Source organism: Lissotriton helveticus, chromosome 3_1, assembly GCF_964261635.1.
Source record: "Lissotriton helveticus chromosome 3_1, aLisHel1.1, whole genome shotgun sequence".
Lineage (NCBI taxonomy): Eukaryota > Metazoa > Chordata > Amphibia > Caudata > Salamandridae > Lissotriton > Lissotriton helveticus.
In genome coordinates, this window is record NC_136061.1 from 1,875,869,257 (window position 1) to 1,875,889,619 (window position 20,363).

At 54.1% G+C, this 20,363-nt stretch overlaps 1 protein-coding gene across 10 annotated transcripts in view; it reads left to right on the plus strand.

The window, feature by feature from the left end:
• The window catches only part of PPP6R3 (protein phosphatase 6 regulatory subunit 3), a 1,896,334-nt gene that overhangs the window by 977,697 nt on the left and 898,274 nt on the right, over window positions 1-20,363 (plus strand). For all 10 annotated transcript variants that reach the window (XM_078682862.1, XM_078682861.1, XM_078682859.1 and 7 more), the window contains one exon: window positions 17,202-17,348. In XM_078682862.1, coding sequence (XP_078538988.1) covers window positions 17,202-17,348 — 147 coding nt within the window. The remainder of the gene's footprint in view (window positions 1-17,201; window positions 17,349-20,363) is intronic.

The window sequence follows — 20,363 nt, forward strand, 5'->3', positions numbered from 1 at the left end:
TAAGTTTCCCTTTATAGGTATGTGATTGGTGGCTGAGGGGGTGGGGCCGGCAGGGAGAGCAGCCCAGGTGGTGACGGGCACGCGGGGGCTCCTGGTCCTTGGAGTCCCCCGCCACGAGCTCGCAGCCCTGCCGGTAAAGTTCTTAGAGCAACAGTGACACCCCACGCAGGACTTGACTGGCCGCTGCTGACCGCGAAGCGGGACCCGCGTAGCGGGTCCGGCGAGATGTAGCGGCGGCAGCAGCAGGCACTGGAAACCCCCGTTGGAGTGCTGTGGTCCGCGGTCAGCTAGTTGGATCAATGGCAGGTCGGTGAACAAAACCAGAGCAAGTCTTTCATGGCCACCGACAGGCCAGTGACTTCATTTCTGAGGACGGTCGTCGTGTCTTTCACCTCTGATATGCGACGTTCCGCTTGCGTCACCTTTTCCGACACTTTACGCAGGCCCTGACGAAGTAGGTTAATGTCAAATTTGATCTCGTCGATTTTGCCCGCCAGTGCCTCCCTGGAGGATTGAATCGCCTTTAGGAGGACGTTGTCCAGCAGGCCTGTCGAGAGGGAAGGGGATCCCCAGCCGGTAGCGGTTTAGTGAACTTATCCATCTTACCCTGTTTTTGTGTCTTGAAGTCTTTATCCCGTTCCATTTGGAGCCGCCACCCACGTGGGCCAACCGAGCGTTTCCCACACAAACCACTGGGCGCCCCCAGGTACCGGACACTGCCTGCAGCCCACCTTTCTCTATGGTCAATAGGCCGCCGCTTCTCTCAATGGGTGCTCACCCCCGACTGCAGGTCTTGGTGCCCACTTCTTGGCACTCAGTGGGTGCGGGGAGCAGGAAGGGCCAGAGCCGCAGGCTGAACGACGGCAAAACATCTTCCGCTACTCACAGCGTCCTGCTCTTCACCACACTTGTCGCCGCCTTCCAGCCCCGAGTCTTCCGGTGGGCTATTCCCTGCAGCGGTCACTGGTTTCACTGCTTTGTTGAGTTCGCCGCCATTTTATCCTCAACCCGGCCTTCACTCTCAATCGGGCTCCACAGCTATTTGGATTATTTCAGCAGGTCGGTGGTAGTCGGAACATGGATCTTGTATTCCGACACGTTGTCCCAGAGTTATTCGTGCAGATCGTTACCGAAGGTAAATACCTTGTTCAGTAGGGACTGTTGCAAATAGAGTTCTGTGAGATCCCCAGAAGGTATTCCTCTGATGTATAGTTTCTTCACATGATTCCAAGACCTTGCCCACTTGTGCCCAGATGAACTGTAATGCCTTCTTTGAGCATGAGGCAAACACTATGTGGCGAAATTTCGGAAAGGCTCCATGCCATTCTGCTTCAAGGTGAGGCAGGTTTTCCCTTCAATTGAAGTCTTTGGGTAGGTTGCAGAAGGACGAAGTCCAAGTCTGGCTTAGCCCATTCCTACCACTCTCAATCTCCAGAGAAGGTGTAATGGTGTCACTGTGCACATGAATCAAAACAAATTTGTATGTTATCTATTGTAAATGCTGATATGTATTATTACTTCAAAGGAAAGCTCAAGAAAAATTACTGACATGCAGCAGCCTGATGACTGCCAAGACCGCACTGGCATTCCATCGAATACCGTACCAACTGTCAGTCATCTTGCCTGCCCTAGATGTTCTCCACTACAGCAGACAGAGGCCAATCTGCACCTTTTGTAGGATTGCATGGGGAAGCGCAGACCAGGACAACCCACCCTCCATGTATAGATGCAGTGAGAAAGGCAGTTTGCTGTCTAGTGAGACCGCTGCTGCCACTAAGTTTTGTACCGTGAATCTTTTCTGGATTCACATGCCGTGCATTGTTCCGCAATCTAGTGGTTGGGTCCGGCATTGTAGTATGTCCTTTTTTTCATTTTCTTAGTGGGCGTCAACATACCACCATTTGGTGTCCTCCCGTGATGTCGACATGCTACCTCCGGAAGCTCTCACCTTTGGTTGCCATCTTCAGATTCTTTTTTTCCGCCGTTGGGTCTGAATTGTTACGGAAGGAGCTCCAGCAAGTTGGAGTGAAGAATGGACAAAAATAGCTGGAATAGAGAGGAAAAATTCAAAAGACGACAAATCAAGGTACTGCATGTCAAATTGAGGTGCCAGAAGGTGCCGAGCAGGGAGACGACAACTTTTGTCGATGCATTACAGGAAATGCATGATAATGGACAAGACACCATTCAAGTTTTGCCTTAATTGCCACCAGTCTGCAATCTCTGCTTACCAGTCGATCACGAAGTGAAGACTGCAACGCTTGTTCGGTGTTTGCCCCCAAGACGTGGAGAGTAAGAGAGGCAGAGAAGAGCCAACTACAACATGCAGGGCCAAAGTCCGGCACCTTCAGAGACCTCGGCCTCTCCACCGACGACTATGAAAATGTCGCGTGCAACACAGTTATCTACATCCAAGTCGTGGAGGTCAAAAAGAAGACTTCACGAGAGGTAAGAGAACCGTCGGTCTCAAACAGCACACAAGTCCCGAAAGACGGACTCAAGGGCCTTGAAGCGAGCTTCGCTGTTGAAGCACTTGATGACTGCAGGGGCGTCCCAGAGAAAACATTCTGTGGGTTCCTTAGACAAGGACTCCGTAATAGCAAAGACCCTTAAAAAATCAGACGTCGAGAGATGATCAAGGAAAAGACGCATCGATGTCGAGGCAAAAGGTCAAAAACCAAAAAACATGATGCACGCGTCCATAGAAAAGGTGTCGCCGACCACAAAAAGGAGGCTGGAATTTTTCAATGCCGAAACGCAAGCAGCAGAAAAAGCTCTATCGAGCGCAAAGAAGCTCAAAGTCTCAACGCTGAAATGCACGCTTCAATGGTAGAGAAGAAAAAGAAATGACGAAGCCGAAATTGCCCGCATCTTGCAATGTAAGAAGTAATTCAACAAAAGCTTGAAGCTATTCAAGAAAGACGAAAATCTTGACAGAGAAGTTTGAGAAAGTGCCGTCTTTCTTGCATGGTATGCCTCCACCTTTTGCTGAATTGCTGATATACTTTGACTGAGTGTGCCCTGGGCTCATGCCAATCAGGTACCCAGGGACTGTGTTCCGTCCCTAAATCTGTATTGAAGCCTAAACCCAATTGGCATCTCGGGCCACATGTCAGCCCCTGGTAAATGATACCATAAGTACCCAGGGCACTGTGACCAGGAAAGGCACCTAAGGGCTGCAGCACTTATTGTGCCACTTTTAGAGGCCCTGTACCCTGACACACACCCTGCCTATGCAGGCTGAGTGTCTTGGTGCAGAACAAAACAGTCTACATCACACACATCCCTGCCCGCAACTCACTGCCCTGGCATGCATCAGTCACCCCTCTAGCTGGGTGCCCTTTGCCAGTGGTGAGGGTACAGGTGCATGAGCACTGTACCCCTACAGTGTGAGAAAGTACCATCTTTTTTGCATTGGTATGCCCCCACTTTTTGCAGAACTGCTGATGTGGTTTGACAGTGTGCCCTGGGCTCCTGCCAACCAGGTACCAAGGGCCTGTGTTCCTTCACTAAAGCTGTGTTGAAACAAAACCCAATTGGCATCTCTGGCCACCTATCAGCCCCTAGTAAATGGTACCCTAGATACTCCGGGCATGGTGACCAGAGAAGGCCCCTAAGGGCTGCAGCACTTATTGTCCCACCCTTAGGGGCCCTGTACCCTGACACCTGCACACTGCCTTTGCAGGATGGGTGTCTAAGTACAGACCTAAACAGAGAGTCAACATGGCACACATCCCTGTGTGCCAACATCTGATAAAGCACCTGAGCGCCAGTGAGAGGTATCAGACCTGATATAATGTTTGGCAGCCTACTCAGCAAACCTCAAAATACAAGACTGTATTCTCTACAGATGATGGTTAATAAACCAGAAACATGTGTCTAGAGATCAGCACTATCTGCACCAACCTTGGCGAAATAATCAAATATCGGGGTGAGCTACAAGAGACTGCATTTCCCAGATTGCCTGGGGCGAACCTTGCCTGAGAGGTCAGCGGTGTGCTCCCACATCCTGTTGTCTATTTAAAGTACTCCCATGAGTCATTGAGCTGCCAAGAGAGGTACCGGACCCGATGTAATGTTTGGCAGCCTACTCCGCAAACCCCAAAATACAAAACTGTATTCCCTACTGATGACAGTTAATAAACCAGAAACATGTGTCTGGAGATCAGCACTATCTGCACCAACATTGGCAAAATACTCCAATATCGGAGTGAGCTACAAGAGACTGCATTTCCTAGAATGCCAGGCGCGAACCTTGCCTGAGAGGTCAGCGGTGTGCTCCCACATCCTGTTGCCAATCTGTCAACCTGCCTTACACTACGCTGCTACTAGACAAACTGATAATGAGAAACAGTGCTTCCTTTTTTCCCAAAGTGGCAACTTTTTTCACTTGAGCAGAGCATTGGCTACCAACTTTCTTAGCTCCACCTCACCCCACTAAAGAGGACAGAACCTATTGGCTAGATCCTAACAGGGCTCTTAGCTTTTATATCAGTCATACAGGGAACAGTGTGTGGATAATTAGCTCTTTGTGGGATTCGCTGGAGCAAAGAAAGGCAAGGCAGTGCAGATCTGAAAGAAACAGGTTAGTATTCGATCCCTTACCTTAGAATATCCCCAGGCGTCAGACTGGATCCGGAAACTATTGCATAGCAGTACCCTTGCGCGTCGGTAGGCGTCTGCGGATCCGCGTCCGTCGTCGACGTGGTCGACGCTGGGATGACGTCGCCGGAGTACTTGGATGCCGCCCTCGCGCGCTGACAACAGTTCCTATTTTTTCCGCGCCAGCAAGCGCCGTTCTGGAAAAAGTGGTAACCTTAGTCAATTTTAAACTAAACTATTTCGATCAATTTTTATCTTTCTTCGAAGTCGAACGACTCAGACGGTGCCGGTAGGGATGCCCGGGCTCAAGCCCTGCGCCGACTGCAACCGACTGGTGTCGGTTACCGACCCCCATCGCCGGTGTCGTCATTGCCTGGCGGTCGACCACGATGACAAGTCGTGCCCCGACTGCCGGGCCTTGACGTCGAAGGGTAGGCGGGAGCGGTCCCGCAAGAGCCTCGACCTCCGGCAGTCGGCCCTGCGCCGTTCGAGGTCCCGGTCCGGAAGGAGGTAGAGTGACCAGTCGCGGGGCCGGAGTCATCAGGGCTCGGAGGATCGTCACCACTCCTCGAGCTCCAAGTCCTCAGGTAAGAGACACAAGAAGTCGAAAAAGCGACATCGCTCTTCCGACTCCCCCCCCCCCCCCCCCCGACGCGGCCGGAGGTTCGGGCAACACCGCCCACGCGGCTCCGCCGGAGCCGTGGGCGTCTCGGCCTGCTCCATACCCGACGGTCCCTGGGCAGAACGCGACGCCGGAAGAGATAGACGCCTTCCTCACGGCCATGAGGTCGCTTACTTCGTCGGGTTCCGCGGCACCTTCGGGCCAAGCGGCCCCGACTGGGAACCCAACCGGGCCGGGTGCTTCAGCCCCGGCGCCGTCGGGTGCTTCGGGTGCTTCGGCCCTGGCCCGACTTCGGTCGCCGGCACCAGAGAGAACCTCCGATGGGGTATGCTGACCAATAGATCTGAAAGAAACAGGTTAGTATTAGATTCCTTACCTTACAATATCCCCAGGCGTCAGTCTGGATCCGGAAACTTTTGCGTAGCAGTACCCCTGCGCGTCGGTAGGCGTCGTCTGCAGGCGTCCCCTGCGGCTCCGCGTCGTCGGCGTCGTGCGCCGTGATGACGTCGCTGGAGTATATAGACGCCGCCTCCGCGCGCTGACGTCAGTTCTTCTTTTTTCCGCGCCAGTTAGCGCAGATCCGAAGAGCAGTACTCCGGTCTTTTGACCAAGTTTATTGTTAACTACTTCATCTTCTACGGTGCCGGTAGGATGCCCGGTTTCAAGGGTTGCGACGAGTGCGACCGCCTGATGTCGGTCACCGACCACCATCGACTCTGCCTCCGGTGTCTGGGCGCGGACCACGACGTGGAGTCCTGCGTCGACTGTCGGGCCTTGACTGGTAAAGCTAGGCGGGAGCGGTCCCGCAAGCTTCTCGAGCTCCGTGTGTCGGCCCCGCGTCGAGAGCGGTCCCGGTCCGGTCGGAGGTCGAGGGAGCGGTCGAAGGAACGATCGCGGAGCCGCCATGAGCGCTCCGGGAGTCGCCACCATTCCTCCGGTTCGTCAGGTAAGCGTAAGAAGTCGGGGCGTCGTCATCGTACCCCCGACTCCCCCCGACGCCCGCGTGATGCGGCCGGGGGCTCGGGTGGCCCCACCCCCGCGGCCCCGCGTGGGTTGCCGACGCCGTCTGCCCCATACCTGTCGGTCCCTGGGGAAGGCGCGTCGCGTGAGGAGATCGAGGCCTTCCTCATCGCTATGAGGGCGAGGTCTCCTCCGGCGGGGCCTACGGCGCCTGCGGGCCGGTCGGTCCCGTCTGGGGGCCCGAGCGGTTCGGGTGCTCCTGCCTCGACGCCGCCGGTGGCTCCGGCCTCGGCGCCGCTGGGCCCCTCAGGTTCGTCGCCGGCTGGTCTACCGGCCTCTCCGGCGTCGGTTCCTTTGGGCCAACCCGTGGTACCGCCTCCGCGCGGTGCAGCGACTCCGCCGTCGGTTCCGTCCGGCGTCGGGTCCCCGGCACCGACGCCACGCGGCGCCACCCCCATTCCCCCTCTGACTCCTGACGCGGAGTCGGACCGGCGTCGTCCGACGCCGGATCCGGCGCCGATGGGGCCCATTGACCCCGAGGTCTATATCGTCGATCCAGAATACGGCGATGAGGACGAGTATGGAGAGGGTTGGGAGGGGTCTGAGGACCCTTTATCCCGTGCCTGCCAGTATGATGTGGACTGGGTAGGTGATCTGGGTGATGCCAGTGGTCTGGACGAGTCGCCCAACCCTGGGTTTGTCTCCCCGACCCCTGTGGCGTCTGAGGCAGGTGCCGCCTATTCGGTGGTCCTGATGAGGGCTGCCAAGGCCTTGAGCCTTGAGCTCCCTGTCGCGAAGGTCAAGCCGAACATTCTGACCGAAGTGTTTAAACCGCAGTCATGCCCCCAGGAGCCTCTGCTGCCGTTTAATGAGGCCCTGACGGATGTCCTTTTGGGCACCTGGTCCAGGCCCGCTTCCGGTGCACCGGTTGACCGGAACGTTGCCAGGCGTCACCGTCCGTGCTCGGACGACCCTGCCTTCCTATCCACCCATCCCTCCCCGGAGAGTCTGGTGATCCAGGCCTCCACTTCGCAGTCCGCGTTCCCGTCGGCTCCGCCCGATCGGGAATCAAAGCGGTATGACCAATTTGGTAAAAAGGTCTTTTCCTCTTTGAGCGCTGGACTGCGGTCTTGTAATACCGCGTGCCTCTTGGGCCGCTACACCCACTCCCTGTGGGATACGGTCGAGGAGTGTTTGCCGCAATGCCCCCAGGAAGTGCGGGACAAGCTCACCCGGGCCTTCGTTGAAGGCCGGGTTGCGGCGCGGTACTCGATCCGTTGTGGTCTGGACACGACCGACTCGCTGGGACGGGCTATGTCCACGACGGTGGCGATTCGTCGCCATGCTTGGCTGGGATCTGCCAACTTCTCGCCAGACGTCCAAAATACACTCATGGACATGCCATTTGATGGCAGTCGCCTGTTTGGTGACAAAGCGGACCACGCGCTGGAGCGCTTCAAGGACTCCAGGGTCACGGCCAAGTCCTTGGGTCTTTCGACCCAGCGCCAGCAGACGGGTTCGTTTCGCCCCTTTCGTGGCCAAGGGAGGGGCGGTCCCACACGTGCTGCCAGCCACGCGCCGCAGAACGCTCCCCAGCGCGGTGGCGGCCGTGGTTTCCGCCGTGGTGGCGGTAGAGGCCAGCGGCGAGGTCAGTCCACGCCTCCCCCCGCTGCTGCATCCAAGCCTTCCTAGTCCGAGCTTTCGGGCTCACGTGACGCCAGTGGGTGGCAGGGTTCGCCATCACCACTCCCGCTGGCGCGCGATAACATCAGACAGGTGGGTGCTGCAGCTCGTTCGAAGGGGCTACGTCCTCCCCTTCGAGTCCACTCCTCCAGCCATGCCACCGCAGAACCACCGTGTGTCGGGGGACCACTTGACACTTCTGCAGGAGGAAGTTACGGCCCTCTTGGCCAAGGGGGCCATCGAGCGCGTTCCTGGGCCAGAAGTAGGGTGTGGTTGCTACTCCCACTACTTTCTGGTGCCCAAGAAGGACAAAGGAGGCCTGCGTCCTATCTTGGACCTACGGAACGTCAACGGCTTCCTCCGGAAGGAGAAGTTCAAGATGTTGACTTTGGCTCAGGTCTTGGCTGCTCTAGACCCACAAGACTGGATGGTGGCGTTGGACTTGCAGGATGCGTATTTTCACATCCCCGTCCTGCCGGCCCACCGGCGTTACCTGCGGTTCACGGTAGGCCACGAGCACTTTCAGTTTATCGTGCTCCCCTTCGGCCTTACCAGCGCCCCACGGGTGTTCACGAAAGTGATGGCGGTGGTCGCAGCTCATCTGCGCCGGTTAGGGGTTTCAGTCTTCCCCTACCTCGACGACTGGTTGTTGAAGGCGGGCTCGCCCCAGACAGTCGTCCACCACCTTCAGATGACGGCAGACCTCCTGCACGAGCTGGGGTTTTCCATCAATGTGCCGAAATCACACCTGTGTCCCTCTCAAAAGCTCCTTTTCATCGGAGCGGTTCTCGACTCGGCGCAGTTTCGGGTTTATCCCCCGGAACGGCGGGTCCGGGATATTCAGGCTCTGATTCCCATCTTTCAGCCGTTATCCCGGGTTTCGGTCAGGTTGACGCTGCGGCTTCTGGGGCTGATGGCCTCCTGCATCCTACTGGTGCATCACGCCAGGTGGCGGATGCGGGCTCTGCAGTGGGACCTGAAGTTTCAGTGGGCCCAGCATCAGGGCAACCTATCCGACCATGTCCTGATCTCGGAGGGCACTGCGAGACAGTTGCAGTGGTGGCTTACGGACCGCGATTGGGTCAGAGGCAGATCCCTCTCCCTTCCCCAACCGGAGCACGTGGTTGTGACGGACGCGTCCCTCCAGGGCTGGGGTGGCCACTTGGGAGAGGCGGAGATCAGAGGCATCTGGTCTCCGGCGGAGTCCCGGCTCCATATCAACCTGTTGGAGCTGCGGGCGATTCGCCTAGCACTGAAGGCATTCCTCCCCTTTGTCAACGGGAGTGTAGTGCAGGTGTTCACGGACAACACCACCGCCATGTGGTACTGCAACAAACAGGGCGGTGTGGGGTCGTGGACCCTTTGCCAGGAGGCTCTGCGTCTCTGGCAATGGCTGGAACGTCAGGGCGTGACTCTGACGGTTCAACACCTGGCAGGTTCTCTGAACGCCAGGGCGGACGAACTCAGCCGTCGGTGCTCGGTGGATCACGAATGGCGTCTGAACTCGGACGTGGCGAGAGGCCTCTTTCAGCAATGGGGAGAGCCTTGGTTAGATCTATTCGCCACAGAAGAGAACGCGCAATGTCATCAGTTCTGCGCGTTGGAGTTTCCAAGACGGCACTCGCTCGGCGACGCCTTTCGGCGCGAGTGGAGTTGCGGTCTGTTGTACGCCTTTCCGCCTATACCACTTCTGCCCAGAGTGCTGAAGAAGATCAGGCACGACCGGGCCCAAGTTATCCTTGTGGCTCCGGACTGGGCTCGAAGATACTGGTATCCCGAGCTACTCAGCATGACAGTCGGTCCCTCGATCCGCCTGCCCCTTTAGGAGGACCTTCTGTCGCAGCAGCAGGGGACGGTCCTCCACCCGAACCTGTCCAGTCTCCACCTCCATGCTTGGAGATTGAGCGGCGGCAGTTGAGGCCATTTGACTTGCCTCCTGAAGTCTGTGATGTAATTCTGGCAGCCAGGCGTCCCTCCACGAAGTCGGTATACGCCTGCCGGTGGAACAGATTTGTGGCATGGTGCACAGCAAAGGCTGTGGATCCCCTTTCTGCCCCTCTGTCTGAGGTTCTCCTCTTCCTCCTTTCCCTTGCCCAGCAGGGCTCTGCTCTGGGCACTATCAAGGGCTATCTTTCTGCCCTTTCCGCCTTCTTGAGGCTACCTGATCAGCCATCTTTATTCAAGTCCCCTATTGTGTTAAGATTCTTGAAGGGCATCACGCACATGTATCCTCCAACTCCGTTCGTGATGCCTCAGTGGGACTTGAACCTGGTCTTGACTTTCCTGATGTGCGCTCCCTTTGAGCCCCTTCATTCCTGTCCTCTCCGTCTTCTCACTTTAAAGACGGCCTTCCTGGTGGCCATCACCTCTGCCAGGAGAGTGAGTGAGCTCCAGGCTCTTTCTGTTAAACCTCCTTTCTTGTCTGTTCATCCTGATAAGGTGGTCCTTCGGACTAGACCTTCTTTCCTGCCCAAGGTAGTCTCTGCTTTTCACATTGGGCAGTCCATCACCTTGCCCTCCTTCTTCCCGCCTCCGCATCCTTCAAAGGATGAAGAGCGGCTCCATCGTCTGGACCCAAAACGTGCGCTTTCGTTTTACATGGATCGCACACGCCAGTTCCGGGTGGATGACCAACTGTTTGTTGGCTACGTGGGTGAGAAGAAGGGAAGGGCGGTGCAGAAACGAACCATCTCTCGGTGGGTCGTCCTGTGCATCAAAGCATGCTACTCTTTGGCTCGGAAGGAGCCTCCTGTTGGGCTGAGGGCCCATTCCACTCGGGCCACGGCGGCTACTACTGCCCTGGGCCGGGGAGTCCCTTTGCAGGACATTTGCCAGGCGGCCACGTGGGCCTCGCTGCACACCTTTGCGAGGCACTACTGCCTGGACAGTCAAGTCCGGAGGGATGGCTTCTTTGGCCGTTCGGTCCTCCAGGACTTTCTGGTGTAGGTTTGTATTGGTTCGCAGACCCACCACCGGGTTGGTATTGCTGGGGTATCTATTCTAAGGTAAGGAATCTAATACTAACCTGTTTCTTTCAGATGAACAAGTTACTTACCTTCGGTAACGATATATCTGTAAGAAACAGTAGTTAGTATTAGATTCCTTACCGCCCCACCCATCCTCCCCGTTCTGCGAACTGATACCTAGGGTTAAGGACATCCCTTTCAGGGCCCTAGTTTCAAATGGCACCAGTGTTAGTTCTCACATGGCTCTGCGTGTTCTGGCGCGGAAAAGCTGTGTGCAAAGAACTGACGTCAGCGCGCGGAGGCGGCGTCTATATACTCCAGCGACGTCATCACGGCGCACGACGCCGACGACGCGGAGCCGCAGGGGACGCCTGCAGACGACGCCTACCGACGCGCAGGGGTACTGCTACGCAAAAGTTTCCGGATCCAGACTGACGCCTGGGGATATTCTAAGGTAAGGAATCTAATACTAACTACTGTTTCTTACAGATATATCGTTACCGAAGGTAAGTAACTTGTTCATCCGGCGGCAAGGTAGGGGCAGAGGGGACACGTCACCGGTTAAGTGCGGGCGCAATTCAATTAGCCCTTAAAGTCCGAATGGGGACATGTCAGCGACCTTCCGGCACGATGGCTAATTGAATTGCGCCCGCACTTAACCTGTGCCCCGCCGAATGGATACCAAGTCCCTCATACCCTAAGCGAGCGGCTAACTGGTCGGAATATTGATCGCCGGCACGATCCCCCATGTCCCCTTTGCCCCTACCTTGCCGCCGGATCTATTGGTCAGCATACCATATCGGTGGTTCTTTCTGAATGACCCTGGACTCCCCCTTGAAGCCCTGGTCCACTCCTACCAGGATTCTCTGACTTCTCCTGAAGTAATACTGCTGCATTTACTTCCTACTACGAGCCCTTGAGGCTCTGCATGATCAGGCAGTTAACCTTAGTCCTGATGATGATCCTTTACCCCCTATAGGATCGAAACGCCGTCGATTGTTTTTGTAGTAACACAATAATTTAAACTGTAAATGTGCAAACTACATGAGGTCAGCTTGTTGTAACTGTTCTAATCAATGCTAGCGCCTCCCTTTTTGAATTGCCTGTAAGAACCTTTCTTCTTTTTTTCCCCTGTTTGTATTCCTTGTTACGTGTTATGGATACAGGACTGTATCCCACTTTGCATTTGTTTTCTTCAATACCTTTTCTCACCTTACATTGATTAAATCTGTGTCCGGCTGGACACATGCTTCCTTATAGTACAGGCTGCTGTCTATAATTGTATTTTGGTTTAACTACTGTATATTAAGGACCACTGTTGCTATATATATATATACAATGTACGAAGGAGGCCCGAACTAAACTCGCCCAAGCCCTTGCGGAGGGTCGAGATGCGGCACAGTACTCCATCGGATGTGGCCTGGATACAACGGACTCGCTGGGTAGAGCGATGGCAACGACGGTGGCGATTCGTCGCCACGCCTGGCTGAGGTCCGCCAACTTTTCGGCTGATATCCAAAACACCCTTATTGACATGCCGTTTGATGGCCGTCGCCTCTTTGGCGACAAGGCAGACAGTGCGCTTGAGCGCTTTAAGGACTCCAGGGCTTGGGCCAAGTCCTTGGGCCTGTCGGCCCCGCGCCAGCAATCTGCTGCCCTTCGCCCCTTTCGTGGCCAAGGAAGGGGCGCCCCCACACGTCCTGCCAGCGTCGGGCCGCAGACTAACATCCAGCGTGGTGGCGGACGTGGTAACCGCCGTGGCGGTGCCCGGGAACGACGAGGCTAGTCCATATCTACCCCTGCAGCATCCACCTCAAATCCCTCTGAGTCCGAGCTTTCAGGCCCACATGACGCCAGTGGGGGGCAGGGTTTGCCATCACCTCCTCCACTGGCGCAACATCACATCAGACAGGTGGGTGCTGCAAATCGTCCAAAGGGGCTACTCCCTCCCCTTCGAGGCGACCCCTCCAGCCATGCCACCACAGTACCACCGCGTGTCGGGGGATCACTTGAATCTTCTGCGAGAGGAAGTTGCGGCCCTCTTGGCCAAGGGGGCCATCGAGCGCGTTCCTGGGCCAGAAGTAGGGTGTGGTTGTTATTCCCACTACTTTCTAGTTCCCAAGAAGGGCAAATGGGGCCTACGCCCTATCTTGGACCTGCAGAACGTCAACGGCTTCCCCCCCAAATGAGAGGTTCAAGATGCTGACACTGGCTCAGGTCTTAGCTGCCCTGGACCCGGGAGACTGGATGGTAGCGTTGGACTTGCAGGACGCTTATTTCCACATCCCCGTCCTGCCGTCCCACCGGCGCTACCTGCGGTTCACGGTAGGCCTCGAGCACTTTCAGTTTACCGTGCTCCCCTTCGGCCTTACCAGCGCCCCACGTGTGTTCACGAAATTGATGGCGGTGGTCGCAGCTCATCTGGGCAGGTTCGGGGTTTCAGTCTTCCCCTACCTCGACGACTGGTTTTTGAAGGCGGGCTCGCCCCAGACAGTCGTCAGCCACCTCCAGACTACGGCCGACCTCCTGCACCTGCTGGGGTTCTCCATCAATGTGCCGAAGTCGCACCTGTGTCCCTCTCAGAAGCTCCTCTTCATCGGAGCGGTTCTAGACTTGGCACAGTTTCGGGTTTATCCTCCCGAACATCGGGTTCGGGATATTCAGGCTCTGATTCAGATCTTTCAGCCTTTATCCCGAGTCTCGGTCAGGTTGACGCTGCGGCTTTTGGGGCTGATGGCCTCCTGCATCCTTCTGGTGCATCACGCCAGGTGACGGATGCGGGCTCTGCAGTGGGACCTGAAGTTTCAGTGGGCCAGCATCGAGGCAACTTGTCCGACCATGTCTTGATCTCGGAGGGCACTGCAAGACTGTTGCAGTGGTGGCTCACGGACCGCAGTTGGGTCAGCGGCAGATCTCTCTCCCTACTCCAACCAGAGCACGTAGTTGTGACTGACGCGTCCCTCCAGGGCTGGGGAGGCCATATGGGAGAGGCGGAGATCAGAGGCCTCTGGTCTCCGGCGGAGTCCCAGGTCCATATTAACCTTCTGGAGCTGCTGGGGATCCGGCTTGCACTGAAGGCATTCCTCCCCTCTGTCCGGGGGAGTGTAGTGCAGGTGTTCACGGACAACACCACCGCCATGTGGTACTGCAACAAACAGGGCGGGGTGGGGTCGTAGACCCTATGCCAGGAGGCTCTGCGCCTCTGGCAGTGGCTGGAACATCAGGGCGTGACCCTGGTGGTTCAACACCTGGCAGGTTCCCTGAACGCCAGGGCGGACGAACTCAGCCGTCGGTGCATGATGGATCACGAATGGCGTCTGAACTCGGACGTGGCGCAAGGCCTCTTTCAGCAGTGGGGAGAGCGTTGGTCAGATCTATTTGCCACAGAAGAGAACGCACAATGTCATCAGTTCTGTGCGTTGGAATTTCCAAGGCGGCACTCGCTCGGAGACGCTTTTCGTAGCGAGTGGAGTTGCGGTCTGTTGTACGCCTTTCCGCCTATACCACTTCTGACCAGAGTGCTGAAGTAGATCAGGCGCGACCGGGCCCAAGTCATCCTTGTGGCTCCGGACTGGGCACGGAGGTTCTGGTGTCCCGAGCTAGTCAGCATGTCTGTCGATCCCCTGATTCGTCTGCCCCTTCAGGAGGACCTTCTGTGGCAGCAGCAGGGGACGGTCCTCCACCCGAACCTGTCCAGTCTCAACTTACATGCGTGGAGATTGAGCGGCGGCAGTTGAGGCCATTTGACTTGCCTCCTGAAGTCAGTAATGTCATTCTGGCAGCCAGGCGTCCCTCCACAAAATCAGTATATGCCTGCAGGTGAAACAAATTTGTGGCTTGGTGCACAGCAAAGGCTGTGGATCCCCTTTCGGCCCCTCTTTCAGAGGTTCTCCTCTTTCTTCTTTCTCTTGCCTATCAGGGCTCTGCTCTGGGCACTCTGAAGGGCTACCTCTCGGCCATTTCCGCCTTCTTAAGGCTACCTGATCAGCCCTCTTTGTTAAAGTCCCCGGTTGTAAATAGGTTTTTGATGGGCATAACTCATGTTTCCTCCAGTTCCTTTCGTAATGCCTCAGTGGGACTTGAACCTTGTTCTAACTTTTCTGATGTGCGCTCCCTTTGAGCCACTTAATAACTGTCCTCTTCGCCTCCTTACTCTGAAGACCGCTTTCCTGGTTGCCATCTCCTCTGCCAGGAGAGTGAATGAGCTCTAGGCCCTTTCTTCTAAGCCTCCTTTCCTTTCAGTCCATCCGGACAAAGTTGTGTTGCGGACGCGACCCTCTTTCTTGCCCAAGGTAGTCACAGCCTTCCACATCGGGCAGTCCATCACTTTGCCCACCTTCTTTCTGCCTCCGCATCCCTCGAAAGAGGAAGAGGCTCCACCGTCTGCACCCAAAACGTGCGCTCTCATTCTATTTGGATCGCACACGCCAGTTCCGGGTGGATGAACAACTCTTTGTTGGTTACGTGGGCGCTAAGAAGGGACGGGCGGTGCACAAACGAACCATTTCTCGATGGGTTCGTCTTGTGCATCAAGGCTTGTTACTCTTTGGCTCGAAAGGAGCCTCATGTATCTGGCTTCGTGCCCATTCCACATGGGCCATGGCGGCTACTACTGCCCTAGGCCGGGGAGTCCACTTGCAGGACATCTGTCAGGCGGCTACGTGGGCCTCGTTGCGCACGTTTGCAAGACACTACTGCCTGGACAGCCAAGTCCGGAGAGATGGCTTTTTCGACCGTTCCGTTCTTCAGGACTTTCTGGTTTGATCATTGGTTCGCAGACCCACCACCGGGGTTGGTATTGCTGGGGTATCTATTCTAAGGTAAGGAATCTAATACTAACCGGTTTCTTTCAGATGCACAAGTTACTTACCTTCGGTAACGATATATCTGTAAGAAACAGTAGTTGGTATTAGATTCCTTACCGCCCCACCCATCTTCCCCGTTCTGTGAACCGATATCTATGGTTAAGGTCATCCCCTTTCAGGGCCCTATTTCATGGCACCAGTGTTGGTTTTTATCATGGCTCTGCGTTTCTGGTGCGGAAAAGCTGGGTAGAAGAACTGACGTCTGCGCGGGAGGGTGGCGGCAAAGTACTCCGGCGACGTCATCCTGATGCCGACGACGGACGCGGAGCCGCAGACGACGCCTAACGACGCGCAAGGTTACTGCTAGGCAAAAGTTTCCGGATCCAGTCTGACGCCTGGGGATATTCTAAGGTAAGGAATCTAATACTAACTACTGTTTCTTACAGATATATCGTTACCGAAGGTAAGTAACCTGTGCAACAGGATCATCTTTGTTGGTTGTGCTCTGCATTAAAGCTTACTATGCATTGGTCAAGAAATAATCCCCACAAGATTTGTCGGCTTATGCCACTAGAGCCAAGGCTGATTCCATTGTATTGGCACCTGTGGTACCTATTCTAGAAATGTGTCAAGGTGCTACACAGGCATCACTCTATACTACTGTCTGGACAGCCATGTCCATTAAGATGGGCATTTTTCCTGCTCCTACCTGAAGGTGTTTTTGGTTTCAGCCAGCTCACAGACCAGCCACTTGAGCGGTAGAGTTTTGATCGCTGTTCAAAAGGTGCTGATACTGAAGCTCTAATTAACCACTGATTGCTCACTGACCCTCCCATCCTGTGGGCTAGGTTTTTTCCCACCAAAAACATTTCCCAATCTAGGGTCTGCACACTGGTCATTATCAATTTATTTTTGGGTCTGTCTGGGGATGCGGTCATCCTAGCAGAAAGCCACTGACATTCTCGCTTGCGAGTGGCACCTGTATATGGCTCTGTGCGTAAATTCTGAAGTGAACAACGTAGTCAGAGCAGCATGCCATCACCTACTGGCACACAGGGGTACTGCTTTAAAAGTGTACGGATCCCATCTGATGAATATTGAGAATATGAGGAATCTGCTGTTAGGTAGAGTATCCACAGAAAGAGGGTTACTGAAGGTAAGTAACTTGTTCTTCACCCCTTTTAGACCACCCCTGCTTTTGCTGATCCAACTTTAAAAACTGCACGAGGTATACTCTGGTACTTGCTGGGCACATAACATTGTGACTTTGGTGGCATCATGCTAAATTAATTCTAATTGATATGTTTGAAAGCAACATCTTAATGTAGGCTTTTGCAGTTGGTACATGGCTACTGCCCATATAGCACATGATTTTTTTTATCTGTCCCAACAAATTCTTCTATTCAGAAAAACATCACTGAAGCAGATGAGCATATGCTAGCACAAAAGTTAGTGCTCACAAACTTACATGCTTTGTAACTAAATATTGTAATTACAGAGCTTGATTAGACTGAGAATGCAGATGTCAATTTGCTTACTGTCACATCAAATTTTTTTCAACAGGATATGTTTTTTAAATACATATGGAATAATTTTCTACATACTCAAGTAGAAATATGTATTGCGTTAATTCTTGCAAGTCCTTTTGAAAGCACAGATGACACAACCAGCAATGAAGAAAAAATTGGTGCAAATATTTTGCTAACTCATGTGAGTATGTTAACACAGTAGCATGTTAAGTTAAATCTTTGGTCATCTGTTATTTTTTTGCTTCTCTGATTGTTTGATAAATTATTTATGCCACTGTAGTAGATGATGCTCCCTGATTTGCTGAGTTAGGCTATGCTTTCTGGCCCAAAGGGTTTTCGAATAATCGTAGTGTAAACAGAGCCCCATAGTAAGATTTTTCTTTTATCTACACCAATTGTAGATTGGCCCATTGTAAGGCACCATAGTTGAGCAACTGGTTGACCTTAAGCTTACACAGCCTTCCACTCAGAGCCTTGTACTACAGGCCTTTTAAGAAAGTGGGTTATTGGTGAAAGCTCTACTTGGGCAACCACAGTCCGTGTAGGGTGAATCACAGAAATCACTAAATTAACCTGTACTTATCCCTCTTTTAGCTGGGCACAAAAGCAATTAGGCTTAGCTCAGAGGCAATGTGTAGATTATTGATCTAGCGTGAAGTGCATGTCTTGCATTGATATGTCTCTGCCAGCAGTCATTAGCACAAAGAACAGCTTTTCCTTGCTAGTCATCGGGGGTGGCAGAGCCTTGGTGAGAACTGGCCCGTTTGCGGTTGCAAGGAGATTAGACTTCAAGATTTGTGCCTTTTCTTTGGGAGGAGGTCTCACAGATGCTAGCCAGATTGTCCTAGACCTGGGAGGCACCTTTTGGGGATCAGGACTCTAGCAGAGGTCAGCAGCAGGGCTCGGGCAGGTCTAGTTGCAGCAGGTCAGCTGGGCAGTTGCAGGGAGGAGTCTGGAGCTTGTTCTGTCATTGTAGCTCAAACAGGTCAGCCAATCAATTAACCATTTGTTTAAGTGTGACTACTCACCCATAAGGGTCTCAATGCGCTGGGGAGAAGGGGAGGTGCAGGTTCCAGTCCATCAAGGAGGGGGTCTGTCGAAAAGCAAGTTTTGAGGTTTCTCGTGAAGATGGAGAGTGATGTTTGTCTGAGTTGGAGTGGTAGGGCGTTCCAGGCTTTGGCTGCTAGGAAGGAGAAGGAGCGGCCTCCTGATCTAGTCTTTCGGGCGCAGGGGACCACGGCGCAGGAGAGCTGGGCTGATTGTAGGGTACTTTGGTTTGGGTGGAATTTGAGTCTGCTGTTCAGGTATGCTGGTTCGGTTTTGTGGAGGGCTTTGTGTGTGTGAGTGAGGATCTTAAAGGTGATTCTACTTTCGATGGGGCGCCAGTGGTGTGTGCGCAGGTGCTGGGAGATATGGCATTGTCTTGGCAGGTTAAGGACTAGTCTCGCAGTGGCGTTCTGGAAGTTTTGTTGCTTGTGGGTGAGTTTTTGTTTAATTCCGGCGTAGAGTGCGTTGCCGTAGTAGTCTGCTGGTGACGAGGGTGTGAGTGACAGTCTTTCTGTGCTCGAGGGGGATCCATTTGAAAGTCTTGCCTAGGAGACAGAGGGTGTGAAAGCAGGAGGATGCGACTGAGTTGAGCTGGCGTTCCATTTTGAGCTCTGAGTCCAGGATAATTCCAAGGTTGCGTGCGTGGTCCAAGGGTGTGGGTGGGCTTCCAATGGTGGCGATCACCAAGTGTCGCTCCAGACTTAAGGGTTTGGGCCCAAGATGAGTACTTCTGTTTTGTCAGTGTTGTGTTGTAGGCAGCTGCTTTTCATCCATTTGGCGACCGTTTCCATGGCTTTTTGAAAGTTCTGTTTGGCTGCGTTGGATTCATTGGATAGGGAGCGGATGAGTTGGGTGTCGTCTGCATATGAAACAATGTTGAGTCTGTGGGTTCTGACTATGACGGCGAGCTGAGCCATGTAGACGTTGAAGAGCGTGGGGCTCAACAGAGACCCTTAGGTTAGCCTGGAAAGAAGGTAAGGTGGTCCAGTCTTACTTCTCAGATAACAAGGCAGTCCATCTAGAACTTCCACAGGCCTGAAGTGTTCTGAAGAGTGGCCATGCAGGTCTAATATTTATAGCTGTTGCCAGCCTTTGTGTGTGGAGACTCCCTTTCCTACCCCACATCTGGTTCTAGAAAGCTCTTCTAATGTCAAGGCTCCAAAATGTCGGAGTGTGACTAAAGGCAAAGCAGGCCTAGTGTCCTGTTTGTTTGTTTGTGCAGGAGGAAAAGGCCTTTGAAGTGTAAACTGGGCTGAGTACAGCCCACCCCTAGTCATTCTGCCAGGATGGCTAATCCTGACCACACCTAAGCCCCATTTGTGTTACTGTATGGAATGCTTACACAAGCCCTAACAGCAGAGCAGTTTACAGTCATGTGGCACTGGCAGACTGTACCAATGGTTGGGACAACAAAATACCAACTTTCTAAAAGTGAGTGCGATTACCAAGGGGTTGGGACTATTTTTTGTCAGTAAGGTTAAGCCACTGTAAATTCAAACTGATTTACCTTTACTGACACCAATTAACAAAACATTGTTATGTTATTGTACCGGGGTGGGAGTCTCAGGGGAAGGAACGGAGTCGGAAGACTGAAAAAGTGCTTTCAACGAGGGCTTTATTTTTAGATATGCTTTCTTTCTTCTGTTAGAAAGTCTAATACGGGCGAACTCGTCAGTCTCCGTTCTGACGCCTTTAGGGAATGCTGGCAATTCCAGGGTGGTTCTGCGACGTTCAGGTGGAGTTGCCGCCAGAATGACGAAGTCTCCGTCGACCTCCAGCCGGAGTCCGGGAGTACACCACCGGAAAAGGAAACGGACAAAAGAAAAGGTATCAGGGGAGCGTTCTCTCTCACACTCGTAAAGGGACTGGGAGTGAGGGATTCTTTAGTGCCACAGTGTATGTACAACTCGAGGTGACGAAGTGCTCGTGAGGAAGGGGTGCAGGGAGACGTGAGGCGGTATATGCAGTGAGTGGTTCAGCCACTCCAACCCGCCCACCCCGCAACTTTACCCTGTACCTTTGTCAGCCACGCCCCTCCCGCGGGAGCGTGGCGGGGCGCATCACGGAAACGTTGGCCTCCTGGCTTGCTGTCTTCCGTTTTGCTGGTCTCTCTCGGCTCCGTCTTCTGCTTACTCTCCTCACCGCTGTC